Source organism: Chelonia mydas, chromosome 9 (genome assembly GCF_015237465.2).
Source record: "Chelonia mydas isolate rCheMyd1 chromosome 9, rCheMyd1.pri.v2, whole genome shotgun sequence".
NCBI classification, from domain to species: domain Eukaryota; kingdom Metazoa; phylum Chordata; order Testudines; family Cheloniidae; genus Chelonia; species Chelonia mydas.
Window position 1 is genome coordinate 48,216,578 of NC_057855.1, and position 13,721 is coordinate 48,230,298.

Sequence of the window (13,721 nt, forward strand, 5' to 3'; positions counted from 1 at the left end):
CTTTCTTCAGTGAATGCAAGGGGATACTTAGCATAAGTGGGCAGGGTTATATAAAAAGCATAGGCCAATTTAAGCTGTATTACTGCTATTATGTTACTATTATGTGCTTAATCCATACTGATGTGTGGTGTGGATAATATGTTTATCTAATGTAATATATATCTATATCTAAATCTGCTAGCCTAGTGTATATTAGTCAACAGTATGGTGTCCACTTTTAATCTTCTTTCAGTGCCTGTAAAAATACTTTTCACATGGTGTTCGATATCCTTGGTGCTACTTACAGTAGAATATCCTAACTACTTTTGGATAATTTTGCTACAGACAGCTGAATTTGTGTGAGTGATGTCTGCCTCTTCTGAGAAAGATGACAAGTTGCATCAGATGCCCTCTGAGGGTTTTCCTTCTTTCATATCCACCCTATTCCTAATTCAATTGTGGAGGCTACTGCCAGTATCAGGGAAATATCTGAACAATCATATTCCATCCTAACTGATAAAAATGAGAAGAGGCCTGATTCTTTGGAGAGGAAGGTGTTCTCTTCATTGTCCCTCAGTGTTGTATGGCAAATTATCAGGCAGTTATGGCCTGCTATCAATTCCATTTATGGGAAAAGATGACATTATTTTTACAGGATTTACTTGACCAAAGGAGATTGGTGAATCCCATATTAATGGAAGGCCAAAACGTAGCCAAGTGTTCCCTTAGGGCCTTTTTTGAGACTTCGGACTCTGCTGTCAGAACGTTGGTATCTGCTCTGAGCATCAGGAGGCATGCCTGGTTTGTTCTTCCTCCCTAGCTCTAGACACGAAAATTAAGTTGAAGGACCTTCCCTTTGAAGGGGAGGATCTTTTCAGTGTGAAGACAGACAAGTTACTGGAAATATTAAAGGAAGTGAAATGGATAGCCACTGTTTGGGTTTGATTTCCTCTGCTAGGAGACCCTCTATTTTTCTGGTATCAGAGACAGCCCTACCTCCCAGTCTTGGTCTTACTTTTAATCAGGTTAGAGACTTCAACAATACCAGCAGCCTGCATCCTTCCAGAGTCGTCATAGTAAGAGGCTTTTCAGGCTGAGGTCTAAGTCTAAAGAACCCGCATCCTCAGCAGCATCTTAGCCATGGAAAACAAGCCTCAGTTTTGATAAGGTAATTGGCTCATTCCCAGCTCTCAATGAGCTCCAACCTGCCCTTCTTTGCAGAGGGGCTAGCTGACTTTATCAACACATGAAGACTAATTATGTCAGATCAGTGGGTTCTAGAGATTGTAGAAAGGGGCTATGCCATACAATTTGAAAGATTATCTCCCACACAATCTCCTCTATCCTTCTCTCTCCAGCAATCCCTCTCATGATGGTATTCTTCTTGCAGAAGTAGAAAAATTGCTTCTAATAGGAGTGGTTGTGAGGATCCTCGAATACCCAAGAATCATAGCTTTTATTCTCATTACTTTCTGGTGCAGGAGGAGGACAGGGGACTTCGTCTGATTCTAGACTTATCGGAATTGAACAAGTACATTTTGAAGTTCCATTTCCACATGTTGACTTTGACCTCCATAATCCCTTAGTTGTTGCTCGTGGATTAGTTCGTGACTCTCTATTTAAGTGATGCATTTTTCATATATTGATTCATCACATCCATCACAAGTACCTCTGTTTTTAGTGGCCAGATGGCATTTCCGGTACAAGATGCTTCCATCTGGCCTCTCCATTGTGCCCAGAGTTTTCACAAAATGCCTCTCTGTGGAAGCCTCTCATTTGAGAAATCAGAGTATTTTTGTTTACCTTTATTTGGATGATTGGTTACTAATGCCTGCTGTCTTTGAGGAATTGTTAAGCCATATTGTTTTTACAGCCAGATCTCTAGCACCTTCTGAACTGCCCAAAGTCAATTCTCTGTCCTACTCAGAGGATTCCCTTTATAGGCTCCATACTGTACTCTGTGAAAGGGAGAACTTCGCTATCAGAGGACAAATTTCTCAAAATGAGCTAGTTTCTATTTAAAATTCAACATTGTTGCTGCTCAGAGTAAAACCCTTTTTGGGTCTTATGGCAGCCACTGCTTAACATGACTCCATTTGCTCGACTAAGAATGAGAAATATGCAGCACTGGATATCTCGGGTCTACACACCAAGTCAGGACAGCCTCCATACGTTGATCACCATATCTCAGATCATCGTAGTCTCCCTAAAACGGTGGTCAGTCAGAACGAATTTGTTTAGAGGTATGTGCAGTTCAGTCCCCCAGACCTATCGCCAGTGGTGATGTCAGATGCATCAGGCAAGGCCTGGGGAGCCCTTCTGAATCAGTTGACAGTTCAAAGGCAGTGGTCTTAGCAGGAGACAGCCCTGCATATCAGTGTGTTGGAATGAGAGCAGTTTGGTTAGCTCTCGAATCATTTCTTCCTCTCCTACAAGGGAGAGTGGTGCAAGTGGTGACACACTGCCAATATATTGTCTATTACATCAACAAGCAGGGGTAGGGGGTGATCACTCCACTTTCCTGTGTGCACAGGCTATCAATCTATGGAATTGGTGTATCCTTCATGATGATTATCCTGTGGCCCTGCATCTGACAGGGAAAACAATGTAGTTGGAGACTGTCTCAGCAGAGACTGCTCTCAGATGCACGAATGGTCCATAAAGGATTAATTGATTCAGACCATAGTCTCCAGCTGGGTTGACCAGAGGTGGACTTGTTTGCAGCAAGGTCCAACAAAAATTGTTCTCTTCTGTACCAGTGTTGGGAGGGACTGTCTGTCTCTATCAGATACTTTCCTTCTACACTGGGGAAAGGGCTGGATGTATGCCTTTTCCCCCTTTCCATTCATCCAGGAGCTACACGAGGACAAGATGATTCTCGTTGTCCCGGATTGGCCATGTAAACAGCAGTTTACCGGTCTTCTGCAACTATCTGGCAGAAACTTTATGCATCTTCCTCTGTCTCCAGACTTCTTGTCTCAGCAGGAGGGCAAAATCTGGACCCAAAGTCTCTTCACTTGATGGAGTGGGTGATAGGATGTTAGGTTTGTCTGGTCTTGAGTAGTCATGTTCTTCCCCTGTGCAGGATGTACTAATTATCTCCAGAAAACAGTCCACTAGAAGCTGTTACCATTTAAAGTGGCCCAGATTTCAAGCATGGATGAAGGGAAAACCTGATTCTCCTGTATCTGCTTCCATTCCTTGTGCTCTGGGATACTTAACTCTTGAGACTTTAAGTATATTATCCAACTCATCATTAAAAGTTCATTTGGCAGCTCTCTCAGTATATTATACTTTAACTGATGGAAGATCGCTGTTTTGTTCATTGTTCAGTCAAATGTTTATCAAATGTGTATTCCCCTTTTAGAGATCCTGTCCCTTCATGGATCTCAATTTGGTGTTGGCCAGGTGGGTAAAATTGCTTGTTGAACTGGCTGAGTGTTTTACCGTTCATCAAGATGGATTTCATTTTGAGCATTATGTCAATCAGGAGAGTGAATGAATGGAATGTTTTTGTGGTTGATCCGTCTTTCACTTCTTTTTGTAAAGACAAGGTAGTTCTCAGGTTCTGATCCCAGGTTCTTACCTATGGCGGTGACTGATTTTCACATGAAGCAGACAGTGAATTTGCCAGTTTTCTTCCCTCACTTTAATAAGGGGGAATCTGGTCTACACGGTCTGGATGGCAGAAGGACACCCGTTTACTATTTAGGTAGAACTTGGGAATTTTTGTAAATTGTCGACACTGTGTGTCTCACTAAAAATTGAGTGGATTATATGGTTTCTTCCCAGATTGCATTTTGATGGATTAAACAATATATTGCTGAATGTTACATGCTAGCAAAAGTTCCTGTACCTGCTTTGGTTCAACCATATTCCAGTTGAGCTTGTGGCTACTTCCTTTGCTTGTCTTAGGCATGTACCAATTGCTGAAATTTGCAGAGCTGCAACTTGGACTTCAGTGCACATTTTCATTAAAGCACAGTGTTTTGGACCTGGCCTCTCAGACAGATGCTGGTTTTGGTAAAGTGGTGCTGCATCCCCTATTCAATTAGGACTCTGTTCCTGCCTTCAGGTCAGTTTTCAGCACTGCTTAGCAGGTTATCCTGTAAGTGGAACTATGCAGAGCCATTCGAAGAAGTGAAGGTATCTTTCTTGTAAGATACTGAAGTGAGCTGTAGCTCACGAAAGCTTATGCTCAAATAAATTTGTTAGTCTCTAAGGTGCCACAAGTACTCCTTTTCTTTTTGAGAATACAGACTAACACGGCTGCTACTCTGAAACCTTTCTTGTAACTGCGGTTCTTCAAGATGGCTCTGCATACATACACTTTCCACCTGCCTTCCTCTGTCCGGGTCTTTGTTCGGTGTATCTGGCTTTGCAGTGGAAGGAACTGAGGTGGGAAGGGTCCTCTCTATAGCCTTGCCCTCAGAATGTTAGTGAAATGTAGGGGAGGGGTGGGGGATGCGAGAATGAGTTAGCTAACATTGCTATACCACTGTTCTGCAGCAAGGCACCACAAAGTGGCTCATTAGCCAGAGGTGTGACTAAGAGCGAACTTGAAGAACTTCAATTTAAACTTCATAAATTCTTTGGCCTATGTTGGGAGGTCAGTCTAGGTGATTTAATGGTCCCTTCTGGCCTTAAATGTTTTTTTAACTTGACAAACATTTAGCAGAATTATAGCCTCCCCTACTATACAGTTATGGGACTGCAGTGATGGGAAGCTCTGCTAGATAACATGGAATTTGCTATTGAATTAGTCACATTATGTGCAGCTTTTCTTCTATGTAATAGATTTTGAATTTATATTTATTGCTTTAACAACTAGAAGACAAAACCAGAAAAAAGTCTAATCTACCTCACTGTTGAGAAAAGCAAGAGGGAAATTTAACAAACCCATATATAAATGGGAGAAAGCTATGATTTAGGAAATTTCTTTTTACTCTTAATATAAGAGGTGGATTTTTAGGGGGCCCAGAACCCAGGAAATTAGTGTCAGTACCTATAAAGAAGATTAGCATATGTCTGGCTATGTTCTGTTGGCTGCTCCTGGCCTTTCAACCATCGTGGGAACTTTCTGAAGATGATCTGTGTATTGCATGTCCTTGCAGGAAGGGTTTTTCTCTAAAAATACTTGATCACACTAGAAATCCCTTTTTCTTCACAGGCTTTTCTTTTGTGTGTCAAAGATTCAGTTGGTGTCCCTCAATTAATTCCCTGTGATTCAGTGAATTCTCTGACTGCGTTATGCTTTTGGGTAATTGTCTGCAAAAACCCTGTAGAACATGTAATTGGATTTGTTTGTATAACTCTTATGCAGAAATATTGCTCCATGACCTTTTACGATTGAGAGAGAGAATATTTTTCCGCACCTTGGAAAAATCTGTGACTACTGAAAGTTTTTTATGGCACCCTACATTCCTTATTTTGCTGTTTTAAAAAGTAGTGCTGATTAGTGATACTTAAATATAGTAGAGGATGAGTTAAGTGCACAGGTTCCAACTTTTAATAGGGCTTATATGGCTTCAAGAAGTTCATATAATACTTTCAAAAATAACTGCTTGGCCTTTCTCGCTCTTAAAATTGCATCCAGATGTGGCTCTCTAAACATGGCAGTGGCTTCACATGGTGATGTCTGAGGAGTGAAGAGGATGTGTTAAGTCAGATGATGGTAGTGATTTTGGCTGTTGTCTCATCTGTGAAGATCATGTCATTGAACTTCATGTTGCTTTCAAGCCATTGTAGGGCTTTGTTTGTTGCAACTGTTAGTACTTACTGACCTCCTGAAACAAAGCGCAATGCGTATTAAAAGAATATTTATTCTGTTACAGTTTTTACATTATTGTATTGTACATCATACTTTTTCATACATTTAATTTCAGTACGTGTGCTTTATTTTATTACATTCAACGTCACTGTGTCTTTCTGTAGCGCCAGCTGTTCTTTTGATCAATTCAGTTCACATTTCTGGGGGTTATGCCCGCCTCAAACTTTCTCCATGTGTTCATTGATCTTAGGTGAAGCTCACAATCCTCTTTGAAATCACTTCTCTTTTTGAATATCACTTCCAGATAAAGAAAAAGGACAAAACTAGATGCAAACTGCCTTGATATAGTACCATTTCTCTGTATTCACCATATGCATTTTCTTGGAGATCTCCTCTTATCCATTGCACGAAGGTCCAGTGACAAATATCTCAAAGGACTGGAACAAGAAATTTGGATGCCCATCCCAGCAAGTAGTGTGTTCCTCTGTGTAGCATCTCCTAGAGAATAATGCTAAACTTTCAACTAATCTTGACCAAGTTACAAATGATAAAATTCCTCATCTTTTCATGAAATTTGGTATACAGCTCTATTTAAGTAATCTTTTAAACAGCTTGTGAGCCAAGAGCCACCAATTAGTGGTCAAGCCTTGCTACTCCCAATCGTTCCAACAGTGTTAAAAGGCTGCTTGACTCACAGGTGGGGGACAGAGTCAGTTTCTTGGCAGTACCAGCTGGTATTCCATCGTGAACTAACTGCAGCATGTCAAGATGGAGCAGTGACAGATCATCCGATGAGACGTGAAGGCTCTTCAGTTCCTTAGCAAAGACAGCATAATCATGAAATTTATGGAAACAAGACATCGGAAGGGTGATGTTGAGGAAGGTGCCAAAGTAATACTTCACCAGAAATGTCCCAGAGATGACAGGCAGTGATTTGAAGTAAAAGTTCTCAAGATAGGAGGTACTGTAATTTGAACCACTATTCTCTGTGTTGTGTTCCACATGCTTGCTTCTGGAGCATGATGGAATACTACAAATGTTCCACCATTTATTAACAACTAAGTTTCACCATTTCTCTTCCTAGATTTCCTCTTCTTTCAAGAGCATTGGAGATGTTGTGATGACTTTGAGATGGGACAAAAAAGTCAAAAGAAAACAAAGTAAAATGAAAATATAGCTGAGAGAATAGAACAAAATCAGGGCCATTGTTGGAAACCCAGTCCAGGAAATCTTGGAGTGCTGGAAGAGGAGAAAATGTATCGTGAACACAGGGAATGGAAGTCTGAGGGTAAGACCTGGATATTGGCCTTAGTACAGTTACAATGTATATTTCGTCATGTAGTCTCATTGCTTTAGCTAATTTCTTGATGTTGATCTATTTTGAGACCAGAACATTGTTGCAGTTTTAGTTGTATACAGATTAAAATTACCTCATTCAAGTCTGTGCTTGTTGGGTGGGTTTAATCAGGTCCAGGAACCCTCCTCACAAGTTGTAAAAGTGAAGGAAAATGTGAGCTATTCGTCTGCCTTGCTGAGTTGCCCTGTCCACCAACTAACCTGTACTTTGTACAGCAATTGTGTTGTCTTGTATTTTTGTGTCCTCATTCTGTAGCATATTGCAGAATTCTCCTTGCTGAATCTCTGTCAGCTCTCTAGAAACTACTGTGTGTCAATAATTGTCCTTATTCACATGTTTTTCAGGCATGGAAGTTCCTGGAATACATCAAGAACGCCATCCTCGACCTTGAAAGGCTTAAGCTACCATCCTATGTAGGTGTGTTTGATTTCCTGAACACCATCACTGGTGCTCATCAGTATACTGCCCATGGAGGTGCAGAGATAAACGTGAGAAAATCAGATTCTACCTGCCCATTTGGGGAAAGAGCTCAAGAAACTAAGTAGGAAATTGAAACAGTTGAGTTCAAAGCGCAGGCATGGACTCAGGAATGGTAGCCAGGGGAGATTACATTGCAAGAATTTACTGTTAGGCTTCCTGCCTTTCTTATTTTTCGGTGATGGACTTGCCAGGGATATTGCAGACTGAAGATTGAGTGAACAAGGACATCAGCATCTTCAGTGGATTCTCCTAGATGTCTGCTCTATTAGTGCCTGTGCACAGCATTCTTCATCTGTGGCTGCTGAAAATTTTCTGCCCTACATGTATTCTCATCCCCAGTTTTTGATGATTAGCTGGAGTTCACTAGTGTAGAGCTGAATGTTATTGTTTTGGAAGTCACAAAAAACCACACAAGATCTTCAGAAACAGCACTGCTGAAGCCTACTGCAAATAGCGAAGGAAAGCCAGCGTGCAATCGGTCAATGGAAAATCTCTACTATTTGAGAACTTTGTGGGTTGAAGTGGAGCAGAAGGAAAACTATTTTCAGGCTTAAACAATTACTAGTATTTTTAATTACAGTTAAAATCAGTGAGGGTGGAACATTTTCAGCATTCCATCATCAAATCTTAAAAAATACCCCCAAAACCAAAAAAGCCCACTGCAGCACATAGTAATTGCTTTCCTTTTGAATTGAAAAAAAGTTATTTTTGTTGATTGTGTTACTTTAATATTTTATAATCTTTAAAGGGGTCTTTGCAAAGACAGGTTTGAGATAAACTTGACTTTTAACTCTTTGATTCCACCTCAACTGGTTACTTTTCTGTGAGATGGTAGAATGTTCGTTTAGTATCCTGTTGGTTCTTAAGGGAAAGGTGGAAGTTCTTGGAATAGAGAGAAGGAAAGGTGCTATATGATCTCAAAAGCATGAGATTCTGAAGCTGTTCACTGAGAGGAAGTGCTCAGCACCTGATAATTTTTTAGAGGAGATATGGAAAAGCTTGCCATCCTCTTGCTGCCACCCACAGTTCTAGTGATCATAGTGCTACTTGGGTCAACTGTTGTTCATGAAGCCCTGTGATGTCAGTCAGACCTTGGCACAGATAAGATTGTATTCTTGAAATCCCTCTAAAGTTAAAGAAATACATAGCTACGTAAGTGAATGAATCAAATGCTTTTACTGAATGTAACCTTTTCTAGCAGTATTGTAAAGGTAAACTCCAATAGCTATAATCCGCTTCCGAGGAGAGTGGAGTTTCACATTGTTTGAATTGGATCTCTTTATTGCCTTCATTCATTTCTATAAACCTGTTCCCCAAAAACATGTTCACCTTTGCTCTAACGTTCTTAGACAGTCCCATGTTTATTTCTCTTGACTCATCACAGTTCACTTTGCTAACCCAAGATTTGTACCGTTGGTCTCCACTAAAACAAATTCTGCTAGTCTTATGGAGAAACTGAGGGAGAGTTTGACAATTTCATTCTCTTTATTGGTCTGATAGATAAGAGCATTAAGACTATCTGTGGCCCATCAGCAGTAGGTCTCCTGCATACAAGGCCTACCCTCTGAATATTAATATTCCTGTTGTCTGATCCTTCTCCACCTGTGTGTATTAATTGTTCTTCTCTGAAAAATGATTATTTAAAAATGGTATTATAGGATACTATATTCATTATTTTTTTTTCATTTATTCCTTCTCTACCATCTCGAAAAATCTAAATCTTACCTGAACAGCAAACCCACCCTGGACTTCTGCATTACAACTGAAGACTAATGGGGTTGTACTAGTGTAAATGAGGGCATAATCTAGCCATTGAAATATTTATTATTGATGATACATGAGAGAGAGAGCGAACCCAGCTCCTCTTTCAGATGCCAGGATGAATTTGTTGTGCTAGCCGTTTGAGAGAGAGGGGGAATCTCTTATTTGTAAGCTGAGCAAACTTGGAATGGAAATCATTGAGAAATGTGGAACCCCACGTTAACCCTTTAAGTCACTTTTTGAGTGGAACTGCAGTTTAAACCTTTCAGAACACTAGGTAATTTTTTGTATGATATAGGGGAGAATATCTTCCATCTGTCCACTGGAAGAGTAGAAACAAATATATCTCTTTGAATATCAGGTCTTCTCAGTGCATTAGTGTGTGTTACTCCTGAGGGAATTCTGCTGACCCCTAGCCTTTCTCATTCAGTCAGGCACATCTTCCCCTGTCCCCATATGTTTCTGCACCCCCGTGTGTCCTTGCACCCCTGGTCCACATGTCCCTCTCAGACACCCACTCCCCTCATCTCCATGTGGCCCTGCACCCCCTTCCCTTGTCCCTGTGTGGATCTGTACCTGCTCGCCACCCTATGTCCCTGTACCCCCTCCCCTTTTCCCCACGTGTCTGTGCCCCCACTCAGCCAGCCTCTGTCCCTATGTAGCTCTGCACCCCCTCCCCCATCACCATGTGGGCCTGCCCCTCCATTCCCATTCAGCCCTTGCCCCAGTCTGTCCTCCCACACTAGCCCTTATGAGCCCCTGTCTGACCCCCCAGCACCCCATGCTGGCTGTCTTTCTATAGCCTCTCTCTCCTGAACTGGCTTGACAGGCACTTCCCTAGCTGGCTGGGAGCTGTTGCTTTGTTCTATTGCCACAGTGCCCTCTGGTGGGCAAACAGTGGAACTGCACCAACATTTCAGCAGAAGCTTTTTTTTGCGCAAAAAAATTAAAAATACGTATGGCTCATTAATTATGCACACACACAGTAGTGCAGAATTCCCACAGGAGTAGATTTTACTACTGAAAGGGAGAAATAGATAAAACTAGAGTCACAGGGTATTCAGTGGAATAATATTGTTGTTAGTATTTGGCATTGTGATTCCCGTCTTCCCCAACTTCTTCTGAGAAATAAAAATGCTGCATGGCATTTCTGATTAGTGAGACATATGTCAAATGATACAGTAGGTGACTCTGGGAAATGTATGTGAAGTGTAGGGAAATTTGCTATAGAACACAGCACCCAGCCTCACTAGATAATTGAACTATAAGAATGTCTTGAGCTTAGAATTTAGTTTTAATCTTCGTGCCAGTGAGTGAGCTGCCTGGGATGACAGCATATGTATGTATGTGTTCCTTCTAAATTCAGAACATCTCAGTGTCTCAAACAAGGAAGTTGGGGCATCTTGAGGACCATGTGGTGGAATCTGCAGAGATTTTAACTGTCCCCACTTTACAGCAAAGTATTAAATAATTAACCAATAAAGAAGATAACTACTTGGACCAAACTTTAAATAAACTAATTGAATAGTTGTCATGCCATGGAGGTTTATTAGATAGAGGAGATATGTGCCTTATTTTTGTGTGATATGGTGTTTTGAGAGTTCCCACCTCTATTCAGACTGGAAGAAAGGCCCAAATTCTCAAGGAATTGGGCTATGAGTGGTTGGGAATCATATTTTAAAAAAATGTTTCAGTTTATAGGCAGTCTAGGACCCTGCTCCTGCAGATGTGCAGTGTACTTTAAGCACATGCATAGTCCCATTGAAGTCACGATACAATACAGTAGTCAATGATTAAATGTATTGTTCTATATAGTAAAGAGGGGCTTAAAAATAGAAAGAAAATAATAGATATCTAGAAAATTGAGTTAAACTGAAAATAAGAAGTAGGCAGATGTAAAATTGACAAAGCAGGGGAACAATAACAGCCTCTTTAGAAGAGATCTCTGTGGGTAGTTGTCTGATTGCACCTCTTCCTGAATATCTGAAGTGTGGGGTGCTGCAGGGTGCCATTTGGTCACTCTTTTGTTCAATTTGTATATGGGGCTGGTGGGAGGACTAGTAAAGAGCCATGAGGTGTGGTGTTTTCAACATCCTGATCATACCCAACATAGTTGATACAGTTCAGCTCCTCAGCCAATGTCTAGCTGAGATTAGGACATGCATGAGAGTGAACTGGCAGAGGCTCAACTCAAATAAGAGGGGAGGAGTGGGGGAAGTAGCTGTGGGAGATGGTAGAAGTAATATCAGTCCCTTTGACTGAGGGAGTGCATCTGCCATTAGTCACTAGGGTTTGGAATTTAGGAGTGATTTTTAGACCCCCTACTACTTTCTGACCATCATATTGCAGCAAAAGCCCAGTCAGCTTCGTACAAGATGCATCCGGAGAGGAGGCAGTGACCTTTCTTTTTGTATGTGGGCATTGCCACTATCATCCATATCTTTGTCACCTCAAGATTAGACTGTTCCAATGTGCTGTACATGGAGCTATTCTTTAAAACCATTCAGAAACTGAAGCTGGTGCAGATAGAGGTGGCTCACTTACTGAATGGGGCTTCTCATAGGGAACGTATGACCCCAGCACTCTGGGTTTGACACTGGCTGCCAGTTGATCTCTGAGTAGAGTTTAAGATGTTCGCTAAGATCTGTAAAGTTCTAACTGGCCTGGGATCACCTCTCTCCCTGTGCCAAGCTGCCACGGCTATGGTCAGCAGAGGCGCTCGAGCTGAATCTCCCTTGTTATAAAAGAGAAGGGGCAGCTGGTAGGCTGTTCTCTGTGAGGGCTCTGAGATCCTGGAATTTGTTTGCTGCCTTGTTCAAAAATAGCCTGAATTTGGTGACCTGGCATGCTGAAAAAGACATCTGTTTGAAAGGGTTTTGGGTAAAGGCTCAGAGTATGCTTTCCACAATGATAAAGTGATGAAAAGGAGTTACTGTAGGTGGCTGGCTGAACTGATCATTTGATGCTGCTGAGATGTAACTGTATAATTAATGGTGTGTTAGTGCAGGGGTTCTCACAACAAATTTTTTGGTGGCCTCAGAGTGCAGCCACCAACTTTTGATGGTGGCTGCGCTGACAATTTTTCCTAAAATACTTAATTAACTTTAGGAGAAACAAATAAATATGCACATATACATGTCCAAATCATTGTAATTTATTTATGTAGGGGTTTTTTTAGACTCAGTAATAAAAATAATGTACAGTGTGTCTATTCTTTACTGGACCTAAACAGAATAGAAACACAAATAAGGTGCTTTGCATGTTCTTCCTTTTTTTGTTGTTTCTTTTGCTTTTTTGATTTTTTTTTTAAATTGCTAACTAGTAAGTCTGCTGCTGTGAAAAGTGATATTTGTGTGTTTAATATCACTTTTCACAGAAGACTTATTCAACCTCAACAAGCCCTGGGACAAATTAAGCCCTGGATGGGGAGGTGGACAGGGAGGCTGCAGGGCCCAGGGATAATGGCGTGAATGGTGAACCTGGGCCCAGAGCCCAAAGACCCGTGGCCGAAGCGCCCCCCCCCCTTCCCCCTCCCATGGAAAGGTGGGGAATTCACCAGCTGTCTGTACCTCCAGTGTTTGTGTCTCCGCAGGGGGGCAGGGCCCAACCCCTGCTGGTGGCCCTGGGGGAGGGGCCACTGCTCCCCCCCCCCCGCCCCCCCCCCAATCACAGCCCAGGAGGCTGTGGCCGCAAGAAAAGCCCCTGCTGACAGCATTTGAGAAACACTGCGTTAGCGTGCCTAGAGCCCTGGGTAGGTATCTTTTTAGTTATTATGTAAATGAAAATAAATAAGGAGATCTTGCTTGGTGCAGTGGTGTGGCCAAATAAAGAAAATGGCTAGGACTACCTTGTGACCTGGTGGTGATCCCAGGCTGCTGTTGTCAGTCTATGCAAATTAGAGCAGCCTAATGGCTGCTGTAACTCAAGCTAGAAGACTGGAATGGCACAGAGTGGCTCCAAGGGTTTTTCAGAGATTTGGGTGTGAGTCTGTCAGTATTTCGGAGGAGTATTTCAATTGGATCTCATAATGCACGGGGGAAATCCCTTGTTGAAAACTGAGGTGGGCCAATTGTATACACACAATGCTAAAATTGTTTATTTTCCATCTTATATTGAAGATTTGTGCAGTCTTGAGAGTTTAAGATATTTTGTTGGTGTTTTATATCTAAGCTCAAATTCCTGGAAGCTAAAGTGTCATCATTATTTATTATGTATTATCTCATATGGGGAAAACCCAGGAGAAGTGGTGAATGGGTAGGGTGGTTTTGATTTTTAACATAGATTTTAAGAGGTTATTTGCCTTTTTTGTATTCTTTTCTGTAGCTATCAATGGACGTTTATAAAGTAAGCCCATTAAAATTTTAGATTTTGAAT

At 41.5% G+C, this 13,721-nt stretch overlaps 1 protein-coding gene across 17 annotated transcripts in view; it reads left to right on the forward strand.

Annotated features, from left to right (window-relative positions):
- Positions 1–13,721, forward strand: part of ARMC8 (armadillo repeat containing 8) — a 179,896-nt gene that overhangs the window by 36,813 nt on the left and 129,362 nt on the right. For 4 of the 17 annotated variants that reach the window (XM_037909427.2, XM_043523051.1, XM_043523049.1 and 1 more), the window contains exon 3: positions 7,451–7,519. The exons of the other annotated variants lie outside the window; for them this stretch is intronic. In XM_037909427.2, coding sequence (XP_037765355.2) covers positions 7,451–7,519 — 69 coding nt within the window. The remainder of the gene's footprint in view (positions 1–7,450; positions 7,520–13,721) is intronic. 17 annotated transcript variants of the gene reach the window in all.